This window comes from Botrytis byssoidea, assembly GCF_014898295.1.
Source record: "Botrytis byssoidea strain MUCL 94 chromosome Unknown BBYS_001, whole genome shotgun sequence".
Lineage (NCBI taxonomy): Eukaryota > Fungi > Ascomycota > Leotiomycetes > Helotiales > Sclerotiniaceae > Botrytis > Botrytis byssoidea.
The window spans coordinates 1,763,812-1,788,406 of NW_024065842.1; the positions used below are offsets into that span (position 1 = coordinate 1,763,812).

Consider the following 24,595-nt stretch of genomic DNA (forward strand, 5'->3'; position numbering starts at 1 on the left):
GAACAGTCTCCTCATACTGATATTCAGCAAGCCTCCATTATTCCTGAAGATGCGGAGAACAGACACCCTTTTCATCATACAAGATCGCCACATAGTAGCCAGTCTTGAGCGGACGTCGTATTGGCGATCACAGAGATAGATATCGGCGAACGATCTAATGAATTGAGGATCAGGTTGGATATTGGGCCTGTTGGACTTATTGTAGGACTTCTCTGCCATCTGCCACCGCATCAATTAAATCGGGTTGAACTTTGAGTGCTGTAAATTCGCGTTATGAATAATCAAATAGCCATCTATCAATGATTGAACAAGGTACCTCAGATTACTGGACATCGTGGTTGTATGATTATACGTTTCCCAACTAGAGCTGAGCTCTGAATAGGTTGATAGAAATCACCTTAGTAACAGATGGGTTTTCATGGCTGTTGAATACGGAGCTCCATCTCGCAAAGGACCCACACGAGTCCTCACAGTTCTTAAGCTTTTGATTGTACCGGTCATTCACCTTGACCTCAAGGCTCGCTTGAGGTAAAGGGCTCCAATCCCGTACGTAATCTTTAAATACTTCACACTTGCAAACTGGTAAAAGTTCGACCACAAATCCTGTTTGAGATGTACCTTCCCCTAAGAGTTTTATTTTAAGTGTGTGCTCTTCTCAATAACAAAAAGGAAGTGTGTGGTCAAGCTCCGGAAATGGTTGATAAGAAAGTTATATACGTACCACGTCTCAATTTGCTCACTAACCATGAGGCCCAAATCTCTTGAAAGTGGCGGAATTCAGACTATCAAGAACTCATAGTAAGTGCTGGGGTATCTGAACACTGCGAACATAAACGGAACTAAACTACGAGAAGAAGTGTTATTCAAGGAATAAAACAACGAGACCAATTGCTAGTATTCCATGTTAGCGAAATTCATCGAAGTTGTAGAGTGAAAAGCGAGGAGCTTGACCACTACACTATGTCATTTGTTTTGATTATTTCGTGCATATATGGAATTATAAAGCCAAGTCAGAGCCTTGAATTAAGGTGCTGGGAGGGAAGAAAGAGGTAAAGATAAATGTGAGAGGTGTCGGGGAGGAAAGAGCTATGAGACGATGCGGGTATTATGTGGAGCAACCTCATAAATCCATGAATGCATACCTCAGTAAGTAGATGGCTCAAATGGAAGACACAAACTTTCAATGCCCTGGAAAGAAAAGCTCTGATGTATGTAAACTACACAGTAGCTTATTCTAAAATATTGTTCCTGTGCCGTCCTGACATTGATATTCTAATGTCCAAATTCAAATGAATGCAAAATCTAGAGACTTACAATTTGAAAGAAACCAAGGTGATAAGCGAAAATACAACCGAATAGGTGGCTTCCAATCCTAGACCAGTGAGTTCCTTCCCTGAGTGTAGACAGACAGAATGCTGGATGACAAAATTCATTGTCGGAAGGGGCACTTATACATGTAGGGAGAGTAAAGAGACATGTTTCATTGGCAAGCGACTTACCTGGACATGATACTTCAAGTAAAACAGAAAAAGCGATTCAAGAATTGCTTTAATATTAACACCAGAAAGTTCCAAGTCACACTTGTGTGCTCAGAATTAACCTTGAGTTGAGGTCTTTGCACTCATTAATTTGACTGAACATCCGTACCAAGTTCCAAAAACTGTAGCTGATACAAGCTTGTTCATTCAGTTTCCCTCACCAAACAAACATTTAAAGGAACAAGACTATCCCTATGATGTTGTATATATGCCAATGCTTCATCTACCTTCAGATTTTCTCAAAGTTTTGTGGAGAATTGTCAATAGTGATAGGGGTACTGTGGTTCTCTTGAGAGGAAAATCTACGGGATACAGTAGCACAATCCTCAGAGTCGGAGTAGGATCACACCCCTTTTCATGGAGTGTGTGGATATCATTCAGTGTACTTATTCATGCGAAATCCCGTCTTGAGAGAGGATTGAAATTCGCATGTTTGCAGAGGAGATCCTCGTCGTCAAGCAAAGCGGCTCATTTCCCCACACTGAAAGATATCAAAAATTACCTACAACAAGGGCACGTGCTTTCGTAATTTTGGCGCGATTCCCCGCGTCACTTTTGCCTCTGTGGTTCATTTACGATTTCTTTGCTTTTGTTTTCATAACCATCTCACGATCTATAATAATACATTCGCCGTCGCATTCTTTTACAAACTACCTGAAAACCATTAGTAGTTGCTGTTCGCGAATATAAATACATCCTCTCTCAAAGCTCGATTCACCTTTTGCGATTTTGTTCAATCTTCCAACTTTGCGATCAAACTATCAGATACAACTTGCAAAATAACCCCGCAGCCTGCGAAATTGCGACAATGGGCTCTTCAAACATAGCTCGAAAGGAGCGGCGAAAAAAACAAACACGTTTGACATTCGATCCAATTTCCACCGAAGTACCTTTGGATTCACCTGCCAAAAGTCAAGGACCTTCGCCCGCGAAGGTTAGATATGAGAGAACGAATGGCGGTACATCTGCAGCAAGTGGAGGAAGAATTACACGCAGTGGAATGTCTTCAGGATCACCTTTGAAAGCAAGTACTGGTATTAAAGAAAAATCTGGGGGCAAGGGAAAGAATGCGAGAGATGGAAAAATCAGCTTTGGATCATTACCAACACCCGCGAAAGGCTCACAGAAAGAGGAAATTATTACTGCAGCTACAGAGATAACCAGCGGATCACGTCGAAGTACACGAGGTTCAAAAACGAAGAAGCCAATTGTTGAGAACGTCATTGGTTCGGCAGATGAGTCTACAATTGAAGTTGAAGTAACGACTCCATCGAAGAAGGGACCTGCTGCCACAGAGGCTGCAGGCGACGACTCGGATATTGAGATTACAGGTTCTGCTACAAAATCTTCTGGAGCTGGTTCATCGAGGAGACGTTCGCTCACAGGTCGAGGCTTTATACAAGGTGGAAGTACATATAACGCCCCTTTACCTTCTTCTGGAAATCGAGGCAGAGCACCAAAAGCCCTAGCTCATAGCCCCAAGCCTCCAACCCCCTTGAAGACTACGCCAAAGAAAAGATCGGTAACATTGTCAGATACAAGTGATGATGACGTATTCGCATCAAACCCTAGACCTTCACAACGCCCAGGCTTATTTAGTCAGAAACTAGCCGCACCGATAGAGAGTAGCGATGAATCTAGTGAGGAAGCCGATGAGGATTCCGAGGATGACATACTTCCATCTTCTACTAGACGTCGACAAGCAACACGGATAGTCCCGCAAGTCACACTTGAGATTGATTCCGATGACCCTGATGATGAGCCTCCAACCTCACCCATGAAGAGGAAGCGTCCCACCATCATCTCTGATGATGAGGATAGTATTGTTAGGTCGCCTGTAAAGAGAACGAGGGTCGTGGATGAGAGTGATTCAGATGACGATTTGCCGCCTATGGCCAAGTTATCCAAGACCACTCCCCCTGAACCTGATAGTCCCGCCCCTTCCCCACAAGTCAAACGAAGAGGACCGCGTAGGAAGCACAGGACTGCTAAGCAGAAGCAATTAGAGATTCTCAAACGCAAGCGTGCTGGAGAAAGTAATCCTGTTCTTACAGAATCTGAGTCTGATGAAGAAGAGGTTGGGGGTTTATATGACTCGGGTAGTGATGCATTGACTACCTTCGAAGATGAAGAAGACGAGGAAGTGGCAGAGGAGGTCCAAGAAACGCGCAAACGAAAATCGCCAAAGAAGCCTGTACAAGAGAATGAGGATGAGTACGATGCGGACTTTGTTGATGACGATGATGTTGGTCTTCTTGGAGTCCCAGATTACGCTATGATTCCTCTACATCTCACGGCCGCAGCTCACAAACCTCTCAAAGAACATTTTGTTGAAGCAGTTGAATGGTGCGTTCAAAACAAAATTAATCCAGGCTTCAACCAAAATCTTATGCCCATCTACAAAGCGGCGTGGAATAAGCTCGAAGATGCATACAGTGGGTTATCTGGCAGCAAGTTTGTTTCCACTTCATGGACTCGTGACTTTACCAAAGGTCTTTATGCCCGCCCCGAATTCATGACCAGGAGACTTGATCCAGGAGAAGCAATTGATCTTCTAGGAGAGGCTAAATGCGAGGCATGTAACCGTAGGAAGCATGTACCAAGTTTTGGTATCACATTAAGGGGATCTGCGTACCACAGGGATAGCTTAGCCGAAGTAGAGAAAGATGATAGTGATACTGAGGAAGATGACGAGGAAGATGATTCTGATGATGAGAAGGACACGCGGAGTTTGAACAGCAGGGATGAACCTCTACCACCTCAAGATAAAGAGTTCATGGTCGGCTCGTAAGTTACAATTGCCTACATATTGGGGTACGGATTTTGACTAACCTGACCGTATAGCGTCTGTAAAGAAAACGCAGAAAATGCACATACACTCATTCATCTCAAGTATGCGCTCAACCAATGGGTCATAGGCAGTCTAGAAAGTCAAGGCCAGCTTACTATTGAGAAGCTTGCCAAGAGAGACAAGATGAGCGCAAAGAAGAGACAGAAAGAAGTTAACGGAATTGTCGACAAGTGGAAGGAGGAGAAAGAGATTAAAGAGTTGTATCGCATCTGGAAACAACAATTGGAGACGGCGCAGAACGCCAGTACAACGGGGAGACGATAAGTTACCACGTGGTGACTGGGAGTGTGGATTAGAGACAAGCATGAGAGGATGAAATTTATGGCGCATTATGGTGGAGAACTAGGAAGATTTTAACAATGCTGAGTATAGCATCAGGTATTTGGGAGCGACATATGGGAACAGGTAGCGATGATTTTGAAATGAAGATTTTACCACATTTCATTTCATTTCATTCCATTTCAGAGTCAGAAATTAGGAATGACTGAGAGCAAAATAATATTGAATTAGAGATACGGCGGGGATTTTATCCTTACCTAGTACTAGGAGGTTGAAGACGATATCGATGCTGCGGCTCGATTTGATATACCCAATAGCAAAATTATTAACAGTTGATCAATAATTGATATTTCAATCAATCTCTTAGTGGTCTTTTGCACATATCACCTATCTAGTACTCAGGTGGCTTTGAGAGATACCTACTAACATCTAGGCTTGAGAAATTCGTGGCTACACCATTGTACAATGTACACCTGGACAATTTGAATTTGTTCCAGACGTGGCGGTTACCGGGATTTATTGGTCCTCGCTCACCCCCCAAACATGCGCTTCTCTTCTTTACCACGATCATGATGATTACTACTAGGTGACCAAGAAATAAATAAAGCCCCTAGTGTCGATCAATTTGATCACATTTAAATGTTTTTGGATTTATTGGATTTATTGGATTTATTGGATTTATTGGATTTATTGGATTTATTGAGTTTCTTAAAATCTATGGCGGAAGTTTCCTGGATGAGCGTGAGGGTATACTGGGTAGGTAGGTAGGTAGGTAGGTAGGTAGGTAGTATTTGAGTTATCTTACGTTCACGTTCATGTTGATGTCTATGCACTGGGTAGGTAGTAGGTAGGTCGGTACTAGAGAGGTATCGATAAATGAAGAATACCGGTATTTGAGAATCCATCTACCAATTGCGATGGGACGACCATCATGAGAATCTCGTGGGAATGATGACGCGTTAGAACCAGAGTCGAATTTGGAATCTAGATGTTATTTTGATTTCCCCCAAAGAATTTCTCTTGGATGCCCATGAAATTAGATTAAGTTGATATATCCATATCCATCCAAATAGCACGGGAGATCTCCAGTCTAGTCTCTTCATGGTTATAGCTGGGAAATGTGGGACGGAACGTGGCGTTGGTGTCCGCCAATTAAAGCGCTTAGCTCAGTGCTTAGCTCAGCGATGAGCTCAATTTAAAAAAAGTGACGTAGTTAAATGGCAGCAATGGGAACGTACAGTCCCGGTAGATATTGTTGCTCTTCACCCGCACCCGCCACAACCAGGTATAGGTAATTACCTACTTGGGCCATACTTCTCCACTCTTTAGTAAGAACAACCAAGGCTCCCATGAATCCGATCAAGGTTTAAGAAGAGAGAAGGAGGTGGGAGGGACTATGGAGGTAATGATCAGATGAAATCCAAAAGGCAAGAAACAAGATCAAGTAAAGGAACAAGTGGAAGGGAAAAACAAGGCAAGAGAAAAGCAAGAACGTAGGTCCTGGATGATACAAGGTCCACGAAATGAAGTAAGTGTGATTGAATTAAAAGATTCATCTTTCCCCATATCATGTTTTGCTTTTCTTCTCTTTTCTTTTCTCTTTCCTCATATCATGTTCTTGATATACAATAATCATTCCATCACATACCATACCACCATATCATATCATACGAAAACAACAACACCACAACACCACAACACCACAACACCACAACAACCAATACCCAACATCTCCAACACCACCAATAACCATCACCATACCAAGTTCTTTTAATAAGTGTTCGATATCAATCCCATTATCCCACTTCCAAAAATCAACATCGTCATTACATCTTAATTCACCTCATCTCTTTATTCCTCCCATCAAAGAGCCAATCAATTGCTACTTGCAATCAAGACATCAAGTTTAAGACGCCTCATTACCTCATCCCACCTTATAATTTACATATACGACTCCCGCTCCTACGAGTTCTCTCACACTCTTGACATTCGAGTAGACAGAAAATCTCTTTCTTCTATTTTCGAACTCTTCTACCACTTTTCTTTTCTTTCGTGATACCCAAATACCCCTCAATTTTAATCGATACACCGCAATCATGTCTGTGAACGTGCCTGTCAATGAGACACAAAAGGAAAAGGATATCAATCTTAAATTACAACTTTACGGAATTTACCAAGGTATGATTTGACTCTCGCTCGCCACCGGCAGATGAGTACATGCACAACTTTACTAACATTAAATTCGTGTAGCTTTCCAAGCTGGAAAGGTTCCATCTGTAAGTATCTTGTTTCTCCATGACTCCATTTCCTCGCGCAATTGCTAATTTTGCACGTACAGAATAATCAAATCGATGTTGCCCTCAACAGTTTCCTTGAGTTGAAGGCTCTCAAATCACCATCCAACAGGCTTTCCAAGGAAGGTCGAGAATTAGCTCAACAATTTCGTTCCGTGGTCGAACAGGCAAAACTCCTTCTTCTCACCAAGAACAGAGACGAACTCTTTCAAGATTTTGTTTGGCAATGTGAGCGTCTTGACGGCGGAGCAGCAGCCGTTCCAGGAGCTCCCGTTGATCAGGCAACTGCCCAACAACACGGTCAAGAGGCAAAGGGAGGCCTCAAGACTCTCGGTCAATTAATTTTAACCAACGGTCAATTCCGCAAGCTTTGTAAGTTAATGTGGTATACTCAGGTCCATCTCAAATACTAATGTCCGAATCAGTGAATGATGCTGTCGTCCTTTTACGCGATATTGCTGGTGACGCTGCCAGCAATGCCGCTGGCAAGCTCAACCCATCTGAAGATCAATTGAATCAAATTGATCGTCCCGCCGATGATAATACCTGGCATGAAAATCCAAATATTTCGGCTGCCGACATGAAGAACCAGATGAAGCAAAAATTCCAAAAGAATCAACCTATCGACAAAAACGATGTCAAGGAAGCTGTTGGCGATGCCAATCAGCAAGCTCACCCAAGTGGATCTCGTGATCCAGCAGATACTGCTCAATTGGCTGGTCGTGATCAACAATACGACACTGCCTCTGGAATCGATGGCCAGGCTGGTGCTCAAGCTGGTGCAAATACCTTGAAGCAACGTGCTTCTGAGAACATTCCCGAGGAGACTAAAGAACGAGGCCGTGAGACGAGAGATAGAACCAAGAACTACCTTCAACAAAAATTACCCGAGGAACGCCGTGATAATATCATCCACAGACTTAAGAAGACGATTGTGGAGATTCAAGGTCATCCAGATTGTAAGTTTACCTATTGCTTGCTAGTTTGTCTATTTCAGAATTAACACTTAACAGATATGCAATCTATCGACACTCTTCTCAACTTAGCCGAGCAGTACGGGGGACACGCACATAGCCTGGGCCAATCCGGATCTGGTGCTGTTAAAGGTGCACATACCGACAGTGCTCTAAAGACTGCGGAGAATGATTTGAAAGTTTGTACATCCCTGAAACCACCAGAGTTAGAATTTAAGCTAACGCAATCCAGACGCTCCTTGAGCGTTTTGCAAATTACACATCAAGCGACGATTTAATGGATTCGATCAACGCTATCTATCGAGATGCTGATTCAGATCCAGAGTTGAAGAAATGGTTCCAGCAGATGAACGCCTTCGTTCGCAAGTGTCTCAAGGAGCAAGGTTATATTCTGGAAGACAGCTCCACTCAACATTGGAACGAGCTCTACGATAGAGGCAACTTTCTTCTCAGAGATCGCTACAGACCTCATACTAATCGCATCATTGATGAGATTAAATTCTTCGGAAATGAATTTGATAATGATGAACAGAACAAGCGATTTGCAGAAACCTGCCAAAAGTTCTTCACTGCCTTGGGCCACGACAGCAGTGGTAACATTAAATTCAAGAGGCATTTGCTTTTGGATCTATCCAATGTCATTATTCCTGCAGCTCTCGAAAGAATCAGATACACCCCAATTCCCAGAATCGAGTACAGAGATGGACAAAAGATGGAAATTGTGATCGAGAATCTAGTAGTTGAGAGTGATAATCTCATGCCTAACTTGCTCGATATTCAACATGGTATGTGCTAAAATTTCCTTTGCCCTTGTTCCGGCATGTTGCTGTATCTGTTTCCCGCGGGAACAATAGATGCATTGCTATCTTTTGTTGCTTGGGGCCATGTCTGATGTGCTACCGCCTTTTTCTGAGAACAACCGCTAATTAAATGTTCATGATAGAGAGCTCCTTTAGATTCGGCCGCAAGGGTTTCCACAACTCACAGAAAGGCTCATTCTTCATTGCTGTTCAAGGTATCCAGATGGATTTAAGAGATATATCTTATTATATCAAGAGGTCCGGTGGCCCTTTCAACCACGACGAGGGTATTCTCGATATCTTCCTCGGCGGTTCTGGACTCAGTTTCGACATCAAATTGACTGCAATCAATTCAGGAGAGAAAAATCGTCAAAACTTCTTGAGATGTGACAGCGTCAAGGTCAACATGAAGAAGATCAAGCTTAAGATCAAGCAATCAAAACACAAGGGGTTGCTCACCGTTGGAAAGTCGTTGGCGCTCAAACCTCTTACCAAAGCTGTTTGTAAGGCTATCGAGTTGGCCATCAAGCAGAAGGTTGAAGAGGCCGATGGATTCTTGTTTAAAATCAAGCAAGAAGCCGATCGAGCTCAAAAGGAGGCCACCGAAAATCCAGAGAATATCCCCAACATTTACAGACAATATCTTTCTGCTTTCCAAAAACAAATGACCAAGGGACAGGAGAAGGCACAAAAAGCACAAGCATCTGTGGCAGATAAGCAATTCAATATGCCTATGACAATGGACGATTCGATTATGCCTCACGTTATCTTGCCAGGTGGAATCTCAGCGAAGGCAACCGAGCACAAGAATAATGCTAGACAAGGCGCCGATTGGAGATCATCTGTCTTTAGCATTGGAAGTGCCAAGGGATCTACAAGTCTTCCTCAACCAAAAGAGATTTCAAGAAAGCCACATTCCGTTACTCAAGGTGGCGTACGAGGTCCACAGAACACAGGTAACACAAGTACTCAAGGTACTCAACAAGGCTACGGCCAACAAGGCTACGGTCAACAAGGTTATGGTCAACAAGGTTATCCTCAAGCTACTGGACAGGAATATGGAAAACCAGGATATGGACAGCAAAACTTCAATCAACAAGTTGATGCTGCTTTCGATAACACCGGTGCAGGTGTACTTCCCAGCACTACTGGCGTTGGTATCTTACAAGAACAAAGCGCTAGCAACGGTGCTATTGGCAATGGCGCTTCAGTCCAGAAAAATGTCCTTCCTACTAATGGACATACTCAATTGGGATCCAACAACCCAGTTTTACAAGGTAGAGTTTAATTACCTTGATCGATACAAATGTATAATCTCTTTCTCTTGTGTTTTTGCGGAATGGAATTGTTTCCTCACAAGATACCACTGCCACGGATAATACCAATGCATATTGGGGGTTTGCTGGGATTAAAAAAACCCAAAACTGGGACGGATGGAGGACGAAGGATGAAGGATGGTTTCATTTGTTTTTTCTTTACTCGTTTGCATGGGCTTCATTTTGATACCTGATTGATTTTTTTGCTTCTTAATTGCCAATTAATTGGTGATCGAAAGATATCATAGCGTTGTACTGGGCTGGGTGATGGAAAGGGAATCATGAATGGAGATTAATGATTGTTCATTGAAAGATGGACGCAGCCATGAATTATGATGTGATGGTTGAGACAGGACGGAACTCCTTTGACCACATCATTGGGGTTCAAAATAGCGATTTCTTATATCTCATTTAATAATGAAGATACTTTTAGCGATTATTGCAATCATTTGTGTATGGTGATTTTAAACCGTGAAAATGATGGTGAATGAAGCGAATTGAAGTGGAAAAGATGTTGATAATGTAATGGTTTAAGATATTGTTCTTATCGCCGAATGGGGTATGCTCAAATAAGTAGTGAGAAGTGGCTTAAATGGGACTACAATTTCGTTTTATATATTTTGAGAATTCTGAGGATATTAGGATTGCTCATGATGAGTTAAGGAACGATTGGGTCTACAATTCCACTCGGCAAGCTCGGGTTATAGGAAGCTCGGGGAAGGACTCTCGATAATACCGACCCTAGTGAAGGGTGCAGTGTATAGCTACCCCACATTCCGTCATCGATTATGTAACACAAACCCTCGAAGCACGGACGAATCATTGATGGTTGATTTGATTGATAAGTCATAAGGTGGGGTACGTACTGGGTAGGGAGCTTCAAGTCTCGGTTTGGGACGGTTGCTTGTCTGTTTGTTTGTTCGGTTTCTTTTGCATATTTTATATATATACCACATATAGTTCATAAATGCTTTCAAGATTATCGAGTGCTGGGATCAACCGATCATTAGGTATTTTTGAGAGAAGTTTGTTTGTGAGTGTGATTGATTCTTTTGGGGGGAGAGGGGAAGAGGGGATTGTGCCACTCCTCTGGATATCTCTGCAGGAGAAATGATAGATATATATATGCTACGATTGGATCGCGCAAGAAAATCCGAACACAACATAAAAAGTCACAGAGAAGAGAAGAGAAGAGAAGAGAAGAGGAGAGAAGAGAAGAGGAGAAAACAAAAGCTAATCAATCCCTCCCACCATCTAGAAAAATATCGCACGTACCGGGATTAACACGAGGACCGAAACGCAAAGATACATACAGGGAATAGAAAAACAGAAACGCAGGATGCATATTCAGAGTATTCCGATGTGGGAGGGGACCTCGAATAATTATGCGTATTTGGTGGTCGATGAGGGGAGTAGGGATGCGGTGATTGTTGATCCGGCGAGTGCGGGGGAGTGAGTTTGTTTTTGTTTTTGTTTTTTGGGTTTGGGTTTGGTTTTGGTTTTTTGGGGGGAAGGGGGGCTGTTGGGGGGGGGGGGGGTTTGGGAGGAGAGGGGAGTGGCAGATGGTGGGGTTGGAGTGAGACGAAGGAGGTTGAGGCTAGCAGACTGGCAAATTGGTAAACTGGCAGACAAGGCGGGTGGGGGGGATGAATAGAAGGATAGAGGACGGAGGAGAAGTTTGAGTTGGTAAGGTTAACAACGGAAAGGCTAACGGTAATGTAACAGGGTCGCACCTGTTTTAAAGGATCAAATCAAGGATGGAAAAATCAATTTGGTAGCAATTGTCAATACACACCAGTGAGTTTTTCACAGACATTCATCTCCCTAGGAAATATTATTCTGATACTCGGAATCTAGCCATTGGGATCATGCAGGAGGAAATAACAAAATAGTAATACCTCTCCCTCTCCTCCTCTTTAAAGGTAAATCCAGCTAATACCATCGTCCAGCTTGCCGATCCAGAATTCAAAGGAAAACCTGTAATTGGAGGTAAAGATTGTGAGGGAGTTACAAAGACACCCAAGAATGGAGAGGGTTTTACAATTGGAGAGATAAATGTTAAGGCACTTTATACACCGTGTCATACACAGGATAGTATCTGTTGGTTTATGGAGGATAAGAGTGGAAAGGCAATCTTTACGGGTGATACTTTGTTTCATGGAGGTGAGTTTATGAACTGTTGGTGTGAACGAGATAGGAAGTAGATGGCTAGAATGCATACAGAGCTGATCAAAACTAGGATGTGGAAGATTTTTCGAAGGAACCGCAGAGGAAATGCACACGGCCCTTAACAAGACACTTGCAGCTGTACCAGATGATACAGTTGTTTATGTAAGTCTCCTCTCATGCTCACATCATCTGAAAGTTGCAATCAAAAGCTTACCATTCGATCTAGCCTGGCCACGAATACACAAAAGCCAATGTCAAATTCGCCGTCTCGGTTTCCCAGAGTGAAGCCGTCAAGGCCCTCGAAGCTTTCGCAGACAAGAATAAGGAAACACAAGGAAAATTCACGATTGGAGATGAGAAGAAACATAATGTTTTTATGAGAATGGACGATCCGGAGATTCAAAAGGCTACGGGGAAAACGGATGCTGTGGAGGTGATGGCGAGATTGAGGGAAATGAAGAATAATTTTAAGTAAGTGTAAGTATTGCTTGGGTGGTCTTTTGTTCAGATGGAGATGCATACTGATGAGAATTTTTTGTAGAGAACCAATGGCTAAATTTTGATGAGGTGATATGTGAGGGGAGGAGGTTTTTGGGATTGGGAATGGGGAATGGTGGAAATGCAAATGAATATGTAAAATGATTTAAAAACTGGCATGCAATATATACCTAAGGACTTGTGTCATTAAATGATATCTGAGTATATATTCTAATTGCTATTATGAATTAAATGAACTGAATAGTGTATGTGTGAAGAATTACTATATTCCTACCTATCGGAGATGTTCCCCTCGCTTTCCCATTTCCCTGCCCTTTCCTTTTTACCCCTCACTGCCTAGCTGATTACTAGGTAGATAGATATACGAGGGCGTGTCTTTGATGATTGCCAGGCAAAATAACCGAACTCACTAATATTTACTATGTGATTTTTATAATGAATATAACTTTATAAATATTAATAAGTCTACTTTATCAAATTTATATAAAAATCTTGATATAACAAATTATTCGAATTTGAAAAGGTTTTTCAAATATGATTTTTACTTCAATTACTATTGAATTCCAAAATAGGTGAGTTTGTGCTTATTTTGGTGAGGAAATGTTACTGCGCACGGACCCGGCAATCATCAAAGACACGCTCTCGTATAAGGAGGGGAGAAAATGGTCCGTCCGAATAAAACACAACATGAGTAACTTAAAGTTGGGTGGCACTGGGGCAGGCACTGGTGGGTACCTAGGTAGGTATACTTATGTATGTATGTATGACGTAATGCAATTTTCGATTCTGATCGCGGAAGGTTTGCTCCTTTCCTTTGTAATCTTATTTGTTGTATGATAGATCGTTGAAATGATGTGATGTGATGTGATGTGATGTGATGTGATGTTATGTGGTTAGGTAGGTATGCAAAGGAGAGGAAGGGTAGGGTTGATCTTGATTTTGATCCTGATCTTGATTTTTGTATATATATATATATATAGAGTATGAGAGTATATGCACATGAATGAGGGCATTTCATCATCAGGCAGGATAATCGTTTGAATTGAATATACATAAGGTACCTTACTGAATAACGCAACGATACTTGACGGAGAGAGGAAAGGAAGATTCGAAGAATTGAAGAATCGAAGAAAAGAGGACATGGCACAGCAACCTCTTACTCATGGTGCGCCGGGCTCGGAAGTGAGTGCGAAGGATCGGGTAGGTTTTTCTGTCTTTTTGTTTATGGTTCTCTCTCTATGTGTATTATATAAATAGGTATATATATATATATATATATAAATCCGAGCATATAACGACACAACACACCACACTATCAAACTCACAAAACCAACTAACTCCCCCATCTGAAATAGATACTCGAGACCGGAGCAAGCGTCACGCAGGATTTTGCACCGATTAAAAAAATTTGTGCGCATCTTAATGCGTTACATGTTTATGCTGCGGAGAGGGAGAGGAGTGTTGAGGCGAATCATTATTGTACGCATTTGAGTGGGGAGGTGAGTTGAGGTTTCTTTTTTTGGTTTTGGGTTTTGGGGGTGAGAGAGGTGTAAGAGGGAAGGGGAAAGGGGGAGAGATGAGGGGAGAAAGATAGAAATAGGAGACAAGGTCTTCTAGTAAATAGTCACAGAAGCTTCATGTAACAAAGTTGTTACCGAGGGTGTCGAGACTATAGACATGAGATTGAAACTCCAACACCGAGAAATCCAAATTACTAACAAAAACAATACAAATCATAGGTCCGTCAATGTCTCATCTACGATTCCCCAACGAATCCGGCAAGATTGATTGGAGTCGAATATATGATCACCAGGAGATTGTATGAGAAATTGGATGCGGAGGAGAGGAAACTTTGGCATTCGCATGATTATGAGGTGGGTTTGTTTTTTTGGCGTTGCTTTTTTCTTTGGCTTCTATATCTCTTGGTGTTTTTTCCCCTTACACGACTTCGGAATATGTTATCTCTCTCTGTAATTCATCATGACTACGAATCTACTTCTAACACCTGCAAGGTCAAATCCGGAATGCTCATTCTCCCCAACCCCACAGTCCCAGATGCAGTCTGGACCGTAGCAGAAACGGAAGAAATGAAAGAGGTTATTGGGTTGTATGGAAAAACATTTCATTTCTGGCAGACGGATAGGGGCGATGAGTTACCGCTTGGAATGCCGGTTTTGATGGGGAGTTTTACGGCGGATGAGCAGGTATGTTGGGGTTTTTGTTTCTTGGTTGTTGGGAGGGGAGGGGGAGTGAAGAGGAGATAGATAGGTAGAGGGTATTTTGCTACAGAGAAATTTGCTGATCCTATATAATTGAAATCTAGGTACCGTGGGATAAAGTCAAAGAAAGAGATGAGAGATTTGGGGTTGATACGCAGAAGAAGAGAGAAGCGAGAAAGGGGATTGAGAGTGTGGAGATTCATGAGGATGCTGATCAGGTTTGGAAGAAGAAATAAGTTTTGTGTCTTTAAATTCAAAGGATGGAATGTGTTTTTATGGGTAGCTGAGAGACCACGATGTTGTTTGTTGTTGATTGAAAAGTCTATGGTTGCTCTGGATGGATGGATGAATGAATGAATGAATGCTTGATTTGAGGGTGGATATTTGGATTTTTTATACTTGGCACTACGTACCTAGGTAACTATAAAATAGATATAGTATCAAAAAGAAAGAAAAAAAGTGAATGTTTATTATATATTTTCAAAACATCCCTACCTACTTACAAGTTGAGATTTATTTCCTCTCTCCCCAAAGCAAATGCTCCTCCGAGGGGAAAAAAAACTCCAAAAACATATCATCCCGAGTGAACCCGAGATCGCAGAATGCGGCTTCTGTGGATCGAACACAGTGCCTCCAGATTAATGAGCCGAAGTGAACTTCAGTCTGGCGCTCTCCCAAGTGAGCTAAAGCCGCTTGGTGTTGTGTTGATTGTTGACATGTTTCCTGAAAAGAAATATAACTTGCTATTGAAAATCTGTATGCGGGGTCGAGGATGGGGTGGGATATTCATTGGTGGGTGGTGGGACTTTGGTGGGGGAGAGGGGTGGTGGATTTGTGTTGTGTTGTGGGCTTGAGGCTAGAGCTGCTGAGAATTAATTGATTGATTGATTGTAATTTGTGAGGTTGTGCGTGAAGCGGATTTACGAGAATATCAATACGGATTAGACGAGTTGTGGAAGTTGAATAGGGAGAAGGGGTTACTGCTGAGAAGGCAGTATGTGGATTGATGCATAGTTATACATATTTCATATTTCATCTAGGCTTTTTGAGAGAATCAGTGTTTAATTAGACTTTCTGAGTGTATCTAATTTAATCAAATCAAATCTAGAATTTAAAATTTGGAGCTGTTTTGGGGGATTGTGTTGTCTGTTGAAATCTTGCTTGTACGAAAGTAGTTGAAGGGATCTAAGGGTTTCTTATGGATACATTATAGTGCGAGGGGTCGTGAGTTGTGGGTTACTTCTACTTTTATTAGAGGGGCTCGAGGGGATACTTATTAATTATGGAAAAGAAATTTTGAGAATGGAAAATTGTGATGAGCTAGGATTTTGTAGAGTGGATCTTTCGCTCTGATCTTTTCTTAGTTTTTATATTACCAAAATAATTACTGGTTTACAAAGTTTGTAGATAGAATTACCTGTGACTTCCTCTCAAAATATAGATATATAATTAACCTCTCTTGAATCCAAGCGCATACAACCATAGACTAAAGAGAATGTTGCTATCTCTATATTCTATTAAAACTTTCGTCTTTCCTAGAACAATTTTCTAAATCCAGTACAATAATGCTCCCCAGTTCTTCAATTTTCGAATCTAGGTTTCGGATTTTATATTCGGATTATGTAACTTATTCCGGTGCTGGTTTTTGACAATTATTGTTTTTGATTAAAAATAATATAATAAATATATCCTTTTAAATAACGTGGTTTATCATCGAGTAGGCCATATCATCGAGTGAGCCATCATTTTTACATACAAAATTCGTCTATGTATAACCGTACACTTTCTTTATTTATTGATAGAATTTTTTAAAAATTAAAACTATGAAATTTAACTATATAAGTACTACAAAAATCTCATCATTTATTAGAAATTCGAATTAATATAAGAATTATTATTAGGAATATTTTTTTGTAATGAAAATCGTAACAATTTTCACTTTTTTTAATATAAAATAAAAATATTTATATAAAAACTAGATTTTTGGAAAACTAATCTTTTATTATGATTTAATCTTTTTTTCTTTTTCTAAAATAATGATTAGTTATTAAAATACGAATATTCAAAAAGCCTTAATTTTGGTGTATTTTGAAATGGCCCACTCGATGATATAGCCCACTCGATGATAAACCACGTTATATATAATAATTCTATATTCATATGATCTACTAGTAGTAAATCACATGACCAAATCCATGATCACCGCCTATAAGCTTTCGAAAACGATTATAATTATAATTCGAAAACAGACTATAAATAAAGAATATAAAGAGAAGCTTTATTTCGAAGGAATAATCGAATTAGGAAGAGATCTATAAGAGATTGATGAAAGCGGAAAGCTAGATTGAAGTGGAAAAAGTACAAAATAAGAGCTTTTTCTTATTAAATATAAAAATAAGAAAAGTAAATATCGATATACAGATTCAAAAATATCACGTGTTTTTATTGCTTTTTAGTTGTTAACCTGAGCTAGCTTCTTATAATAGACTAATACTAGTTTAGTTATTATAATATTCTATTTATATTAAACACTAATATACTAACTTATGATCTACAATAATAATCAACCTCACTATTTTTTTTAATTTCTAATAATTATTATACTAACTTACTCATTTCTTATACAAATCAGTTAAAAATCAAATTAAATGAAAACTAACTCTTATATTATTATAGCATGAGATATAAATTGATTTTAATGATTATAGATTGAATTGTTTAATTGAAATCTTAAAATCTTGAAAGGTAATCATTTTTTTGATTTCTTGATATCTTTATTCATTTTATTAAAATAATCAAACTTTCCTTATTCTGTTAGAGTAGATACTAGCAATGAATCAACTAGGTGTAATGTAGCACAAAGACTTTTCATTAATTCTTCTAAACTTTATGAAAACTATACAATTTATATATGTGTGCGGACTCCCTTCGATACGCGGTAGGCCCGAGGGCCTACCGTCACGTGCCTAATAGAACCCTATGGTTCACGACCGTGACATATTCTATCAAAACTTTTTAAAACTGTCAAAAATTTGAAAACATTATATAATGAAGAGATACCTTTCATATGATTTAGAGAATTGTTTCTAGCTCCCAAAATTATATATATCTGTAAATACAAATTGTTGTACGTCATTGAAGACCTCTGCTCAGCTCTCAGCTAATGTATAGAATATTGTTACTTGTAATATCATTTCTTCATATTCTAGAGTTCTAATCCTTCTTGATCGAATTATATAGGATCTCTGCAAAGCTAGCAATTGTCGAATTGGGAGCAAGCAGCTGCTGGAATGGGATATCTACCTTGAACTCGGTGAAAATCCAGTTACGAAACTCTGCACCAATCATACTATCCAACCCATAACTTGCAATCGCCCGAGCCTGAGGGTTAATCCATCCTTATCAATCAACACCGTTGAGAGACCTTGTACGAGATGTTCCGATGCATAAATGACCGCCTCTTCCTTGTCTAACGAATTCTCAATTTTGGCAAGGATACTGCTGCTTTTTGTGACGCCATCATTCGCGATTTGGTTTTCCATCTTGACGAGAATTATACTGAGTCGCGGGCCCAGAGGCCATGTTACTTTTGCTCCAGTTGCCGAAATGGCCTAAGCTAGTCGAGAAGGCTTGATTCCTGCGATGATATGATCGGCTTCCAGCTGGTGAGCCATCATAGCAACTTCGAAAGAGGCAAGCATCTCACTTTCATCGATGCCATAAAAGCCTTTTCTGCGAAGAGACGTCTCGATCTCGGGATGATCGGCAACGTATCCAATACTGACGACCATGGGCAAGATGAGTGAAGTGCCGGTGAGGCCTTGTTTCCTTCGATGACGAGCGAGAAAATCAAGGAATGAATTCGCTAAGAGTTTGTTAAAACCTTTTGAAATCTCAGAGTAGGGAGTTGTCTGAATTACCTGCGGCGTAGTTGCTCCTGCCAGCTGAGCCTAGGGTTCCGAAACTGAGCTCGTCATGGCGGAAAAGTCCGACTCGGTCTTGTTTGAGAAGACTTCATGGAGATTTAGACACCCTTTAACCTTTGGTTCTAGGACTTGTTGCCAACTATCAATATCCATGTTTTGAAATAGTTTGTCCTGCATAGGTGCGGTTAGATGGGTGGACATCTCACAAGAATAAGTGTATACATACTTCTAGGACCATTACTGTATGCACAACTCCACGTATTGGGGACTTTGGGTCAATTGAAGCAATCGTCTCCAAAATTTGTGGTTTTGATGCTACATTGGCACGCAACACAACCACATTCATACCACTCGCTTTGAGACCTTCAACCAAAGCTAGAGCTGAAGGACTATCGGTTCCAGAACGGGATAAAAAACAAGGTGCCTCGCGCCCCTTTCAACCATCCACGATGTCAAGCTTCTGCCTGGACCACCGAGAATGAGAAGATATGAAGCGTCGAATCTAAGTTGGAGCCGAGACGGTGTTGGTAGAACCTGCAATGGTGCACAAATTAGTTTATGTAGGAGAGCGGAGGTGTAACGTAACTCTTGTGGCATGCATACCTTGAATAGTGAAGTAGGTTGGTACTCAAGCACCAGTTTGCCATCTCCAAGGTTGTGCGGGAAAGAACTGAAAACTTCGTCGATTTGAGACGGATCCCCGACGGCAAGTGGGCTGACTGCTGATATCTCTTTATTTTCTGCACATTTCCACACATTGTTGGAGCAATCTATAACACCAGTCAGTAATTCAGACCATTGGCGATCAATTTTGCATTGTGCTCACCTTGACAGTATCTCGGACCTCTCTTCATAGAGGTCCTATAGGTCATAAGTAAACAAGCTACAGCCGCGTGCTATGTTCGAGGGGCTTGGTAGCACACTGCCACGTTGCATCCCGAACGTAACTATTTTACCAAAGGGAGCCATTACTCCACTGCACTCCATCAAAATAGCGATATCGTGCAATTGAGAGGTGAAGATAATATCAGGACCTCTACCCCCCGTTAGACGCTGGATTTGGATTGCCACATCTTCAATCTCAGGACGTATGATTTGCTCGCGCGGAAGACCCAAATCAAGAAGTAAGTTGGTGGTGGAATCTACGTTAGTAATGACAATGGCCTTGGCTTGGGTCTTTTTGCATAATTGAATAGCTGCTAGACCAACAGATCCACAGTCGTCAATTATAGCAACAACATCGCCTTTCCCCATGGAAGCAAGGTTGTATAGACCATACATTACTGGGCAAAATGCCGTTGGTATGGTGGCCATGGTATCGAACGGCTCGTTAGCGATCCGTTGAACAAATTGGGCTTTTGTTCGTTGCTTTGTTGAAAGCGTATCGAAGGAAAACGCAACAACCTGATCACCAACTTGGAAACCCGAGGAATTAGAGCCAATTTGGGTGATTATTCCCGATATCTCATGACTGAATGCCGTGGAGTCGCTGGAACCAGAAACAACAAGCGAATCTTGTTCATTTATGCCGACGGCTTTAACTTCAATCTCGATAAAATCGGATGGTAGATTTTGGTGCACTCGTGAATCATCCTGGAAGCAGACCTTTCTTGGATTGATGATATTCGTGGCTTGCTTGTTCCGGGTACACTCTTCGCATTGATTGCTCTAACTGGAGCCAGCCGGCCAATGTAAACGGAGTTGTTGTCAATGAAGTATTCTGTCTCCCCACTTTTTCCAAGAGATTGACGCTCCATTGTATCAAAGGGAACTTTGATAACCATACTATCTGCGCTAATTCCGAAATCGAAACCAAGAGTAGCGAGATCCAGGGGTGACCTCTCTTGTCTCACAGCACCGAACCATCCAAGTGCCATACCGTATTCCGGCTCACACTTGGAAATCAAACTACCACATGTGACCCAGATCAGTGACCGAGCGTTGCCTGTCAAATATTTGATGGTTCCAAGGTCCGCGTCTTGAAGTGCCGCCAAAAGTGGGTTCTCCAATTCAACGAGCATTAACATGCTCATGAGATTGGTCTCCGACAGATTTTAGTGAGCTGGTGTGAACATTCCATCCGTTTTCGATACAAAACTGTTCCACAAAGTGAACAAAAGGTGATGGTTGCGTTTGATATACCTGAGAGAAGGGTCAGTAAAAGAAGCAATATAGACATCAGTACTCACCAAACACACATTTCTGACAAATGATGTGGTATTGTGTCCACTGACCGACACGTGCATATCCTTGTTGACTTTTGATAATACAATCTCTCCCCCATTATGGGATTTGACTGCTGTGCTTAGCTTGCGACTAGATCCCGCCGACTGAAGTGAGTCTTCAACATTACTCAGCGCTAAATATTTTATCAGTTTTGGAACCATTTTAAGCAATAGGGGTTGTTTGAAAAGTCGCACTTACCTTGGTTTGATTCTAGCATAAGTGTTCCAGTCGGATTTAATAACTCATAAAAACGTTCATATAGCTTCGGATATTGCAAAGACGGCTGTAATGGAGTTAGCAGGGTGGTTTAATCAACAATAAATTACAGAAGAAGCTTACATAGGAGCCTACAATGAGGTCCTAAGTATTGGCAACAGTGTCTGCAATTTGAACATTTGAGCTGAGGTCAATTTGTAGACACTTGAATGTATTTGAGTCGTTTGAACTTTCAGAACTTGCAAGAGTAACGTCGGCTGATGAGAGTGCTTCTGTCATAGCGATAGCTATTTCATCATTCAAAGCAAGTATCCTCGTCGATGTATCTTTGTGGAGGTATAAATCAACTAAACCAACTAGGGTAGAGGCCAAAGGCACACCCAATTTGCTTGAGTGCAGATAACTAATATCCTTCTTCAATATAAGTTCGGAATAGGGCTCTCTTCGAACACCGATTTCTTGAAGAATTACTGCTTTGTATAAAAGAGCTCGCACATTGATGACATCTACAAGAAGCTCTCCATCATGGGAGATCAATTGAGAGTTGGCAATGAAAGCTCGATTCCCTCCGTCTGTGATTCAGGAGTGACCAGTAGCTTTAGGATTTCCCAGCTGGTGCGAAGCAGGTTGCCAGATAGTCACCTCATCAAAGTTTATGAGGATGGTACCCGCCGTGGCATCAGCTAGTCTACCGGCAAATCTGGCCACGAGCGGTAATTGCAAGCAGGAATCAAGAGAAGTAGGGTGAATTACATAACGCGATTCTCCAAGTATGAGGCCACAGTCCTGTTTGACGACTAGGTCTGCTGTGGCAGTATGAGTGGCATTGTCTGTGCGAGTATCAAATTTTCTTTGAAATACTTTGCCACAATTAAACGCGAAATCGTGTAGACGTTCAATCCACAACCGGAATGGATAATGGAGAGGTGATTCCGGTGGTGTAACTGGAGCTCGCCCTTGAGATAGTGTTAGCCAACATTCTAAAACCATTTACGCGGCTAATAGCGTAAGGAGTAGCAGACTCGGCAGGCTATGAAAGCTGCAAGACGTTGTCATCTCCATCTCGGCTTTTCTTTCAACCGTCTGAGTGGCAGGGCTTTCGATGGGTGAGTCGGGTCAACAGGTACCCGTACGCTGGGGCCGGTTGGACCGTTGGAATTTGTTTTTCTTGAACTCACATAACCACCTTTCATTAGCGATATATAAAAATGATAAACCAGGTCGCGAGGTTTAATAGTTGGGGGAACTGGATGTTAGATATGGCTGCTGCTTTACTATATCCTTTCAAAAAATGATTGAAGGCTTGAAGGGATGTTAGAACATCTTGAATGTACTCGGCAGTACCGTGTTTAAACAAAAGCTTTGGAAGTTACATCCATTTTGGAATTCCATTAAATCTATGCAAACTAGGTAGGTATATGTTGGTTTGAGAAGGATAAAGGTGACATAGTAGGTACAATGGCAGGTTCTAAATGTCAAATTGTATTCTTTCTTAATAAGAAATAACGAGTTACTAGCTATTGTATACAGATAGTAGGTCGTAAATAAGGGCTACCGAAAGATCTCTTTCGAATTCGCTTAGGCTTAGCACAGTGGCCATTGAATTGAAGTCATTCACCTACCTTCAAACACTATAGCAGCACTGCTTCAAAAATTATGGCTGCGGCGAAGTTAATAAGAAGCAATGCCTATTATATCCATATAGACTATAGCGGCACTGCTTTATGGCTGCGGCGAACTCAATAATCAGTGATCTTAACGTTGCATACACATCTTGTGTATCCCACCATAGGCTCAACCGCTGCGAAGTCAATAACCGGTCTGGCTGCAGTCATCTGAATGATACGGTAGTTTTTTTGTCACAATCTTGGGATTTGTTTTTCCAGTACTACAGTTTACCTAATATATTTTGTTTATATATACTCCCTCTATTTACCTCTAGTTACCGCAAACCAAATATCGACACTTCAACTAAAAAGTACTTCAACGATAACTACATTTCTGCTATCAGTCTACTAAGATTTCAAACAATGTTGGAAAAATTCCATGCTTGTGTCATCATCTACCCCGCTCCAGGAAAAGAAGCCCGAGTTCGCATATTCTTTTCCTTAATGCTATCAAGACTTAGCTATAACAAACAGCAAATACTAACAGAAAGTTAACAAAGCTCAAAGAACTCCTCAAGGAGCTTACTACAAGAGTTAAGGAGGATGAGCCGGGTGCGGTACGCTTTTTACTTTCTTCTCCCTATACTTCTATTTTATGCGTTCTCCTGCTCGAGCCCAGCTTCGAAATGATACATTCTAACATAGAATCGAAATAAGAGAGATTCGAATTTTTCGAACACTTGAACCCCGATACTGGAAGAAATCTTTATGTTCTCCAAGAGATCTGTATGTTCATTTTCGTATCCTAGACTGCCTCTAAGCCATAATTCATCCATATTCACCCCTAGGACACTTCATAAAGACCCAGCTAACGCGGTACATAGGGGAGAACAAAGCCGCACTCGATGCCTACTTTGCAACTTCTGCTTTTATTACTATTGTGATAGAAAAGTTTCCTAATGAGGGGTTGTTTGCTTAGTCCCTCGATATGATGAAAGTTGAGCCTTTTGAAAGATTTGCTTCTCGTTGAAGCAGCCATTCCCTGAGGTCGCTTACCTCTTATTTGTCCCTCCTACGTCTTTCTCTATTTCAAAGAAAAAAGTATAGTGGACAGGAAACGACGATGTAGAGGTAGACATGGAATAAGGCCAATTTTTGAGGCAGTGGATGTGGATTTGGAATGGAGCCATACTTTCATGTATTCTGCTTATGTCGATAGTCCAACTACAGCAGGACCGCAGTGGGGGATGTCACATAGCTTGCCCTGTGGGACGAATATCACGTGACATCTTAGTTCAAGACTAGCTTGAACTAAGACGATTGTTACTATATAAGAGATAAAGAGATCCCTTAAGGATCTCTTTCCTCTTTAGCTTTCTTATTCTAGTTATTTGACCTCTATGAGATACTCTAGTATGTGATCGTGACACCCTGCTCAGTAGCGATCCGTAGTGAGAAGTAATGAGAATCAGAGAACGAAGGTCTATATAACTAAATGGTATTTCCTTAGTATATAGAGCTTCGCGCTCAACCTCGATTACAATATAAAGCTTTGTATTCAAAACAATTATTAGTTTCATACTATAATTACAAGAATTACAAATAATTACAATCTTATTGAATTCCTACTTGAAGTCTAGTCTAAATCACCTCGAGAGATCTCTAAACACTTCCACGTGACT

At 41.1% G+C, this 24,595-nt stretch overlaps 5 protein-coding genes across 5 annotated transcripts; 4 read left to right on the plus strand and 1 right to left on the minus strand.

Annotated features, from left to right (window-relative positions):
- Nucleotides 1-2,346: 2,346 nt before the first annotated feature.
- Nucleotides 2,347-4,653, plus strand: EAE97_000537 (uncharacterized protein; the record flags this gene model as incomplete). The annotated part of the gene is made up of 2 exons (XM_038871047.1): nucleotides 2,347-4,325; nucleotides 4,383-4,653. 2 exons carry the CDS (start codon nucleotides 2,347-2,349, stop codon nucleotides 4,651-4,653), a joined length of 2,250 nt encoding a protein of 749 aa, XP_038738408.1.
- A 2,111-nt stretch (nucleotides 4,654-6,764) lies between these two features.
- On the plus strand, nucleotides 6,765-10,024 carry EAE97_000538 (uncharacterized protein; the record flags this gene model as incomplete). The annotated part of the gene is made up of 7 exons (XM_038871048.1): nucleotides 6,765-6,846; nucleotides 6,919-6,944; nucleotides 7,007-7,334; nucleotides 7,388-7,921; nucleotides 7,976-8,115; nucleotides 8,169-8,721; nucleotides 8,880-10,024. 7 exons carry the CDS (start codon nucleotides 6,765-6,767, stop codon nucleotides 10,022-10,024), a joined length of 2,808 nt encoding a protein of 935 aa, XP_038738409.1.
- An 807-nt stretch (nucleotides 10,025-10,831) lies between these two features.
- On the plus strand, nucleotides 10,832-12,933 carry EAE97_000539 (uncharacterized protein). The gene is made up of 8 exons (XM_038871049.1): nucleotides 10,832-11,085; nucleotides 11,311-11,504; nucleotides 11,778-11,849; nucleotides 11,910-11,943; nucleotides 12,002-12,215; nucleotides 12,292-12,383; nucleotides 12,448-12,692; nucleotides 12,763-12,933. The coding sequence occupies exons 1-8, from the start codon at nucleotides 11,020-11,022 to the stop codon at nucleotides 12,782-12,784; spliced, it is 939 nt and encodes a 312-aa protein (XP_038738410.1). The 5' UTR covers nucleotides 10,832-11,019; the 3' UTR covers nucleotides 12,785-12,933.
- A 646-nt stretch (nucleotides 12,934-13,579) lies between these two features.
- EAE97_000540 (uncharacterized protein) lies at nucleotides 13,580-15,397 on the plus strand. Its single transcript, XM_038871050.1, has 5 exons — nucleotides 13,580-13,919; nucleotides 14,075-14,218; nucleotides 14,459-14,593; nucleotides 14,732-14,923; nucleotides 15,043-15,397. The coding sequence occupies exons 1-5, from the start codon at nucleotides 13,860-13,862 to the stop codon at nucleotides 15,172-15,174; spliced, it is 663 nt and encodes a 220-aa protein (XP_038738411.1). The 5' UTR covers nucleotides 13,580-13,859; the 3' UTR covers nucleotides 15,175-15,397.
- Nucleotides 15,398-18,549: 3,152 nt separating this feature from the next.
- EAE97_000541 (uncharacterized protein) lies at nucleotides 18,550-22,296 on the minus strand (the record flags this gene model as incomplete). The annotated part of the gene is made up of 13 exons (XM_038871051.1): nucleotides 18,550-18,888; nucleotides 18,979-19,035; nucleotides 19,091-19,253; nucleotides 19,313-19,398; nucleotides 19,468-19,634; nucleotides 19,691-19,725; nucleotides 19,808-20,457; nucleotides 20,514-20,906; nucleotides 20,938-21,006; nucleotides 21,063-21,223; nucleotides 21,289-21,373; nucleotides 21,466-21,824; nucleotides 21,897-22,296. The coding sequence occupies 13 exons, from the start codon at nucleotides 22,294-22,296 to the stop codon at nucleotides 18,550-18,552; spliced, it is 2,964 nt and encodes a 987-aa protein (XP_038738412.1).
- Nucleotides 22,297-24,595: the final 2,299 nt, after the last annotated feature.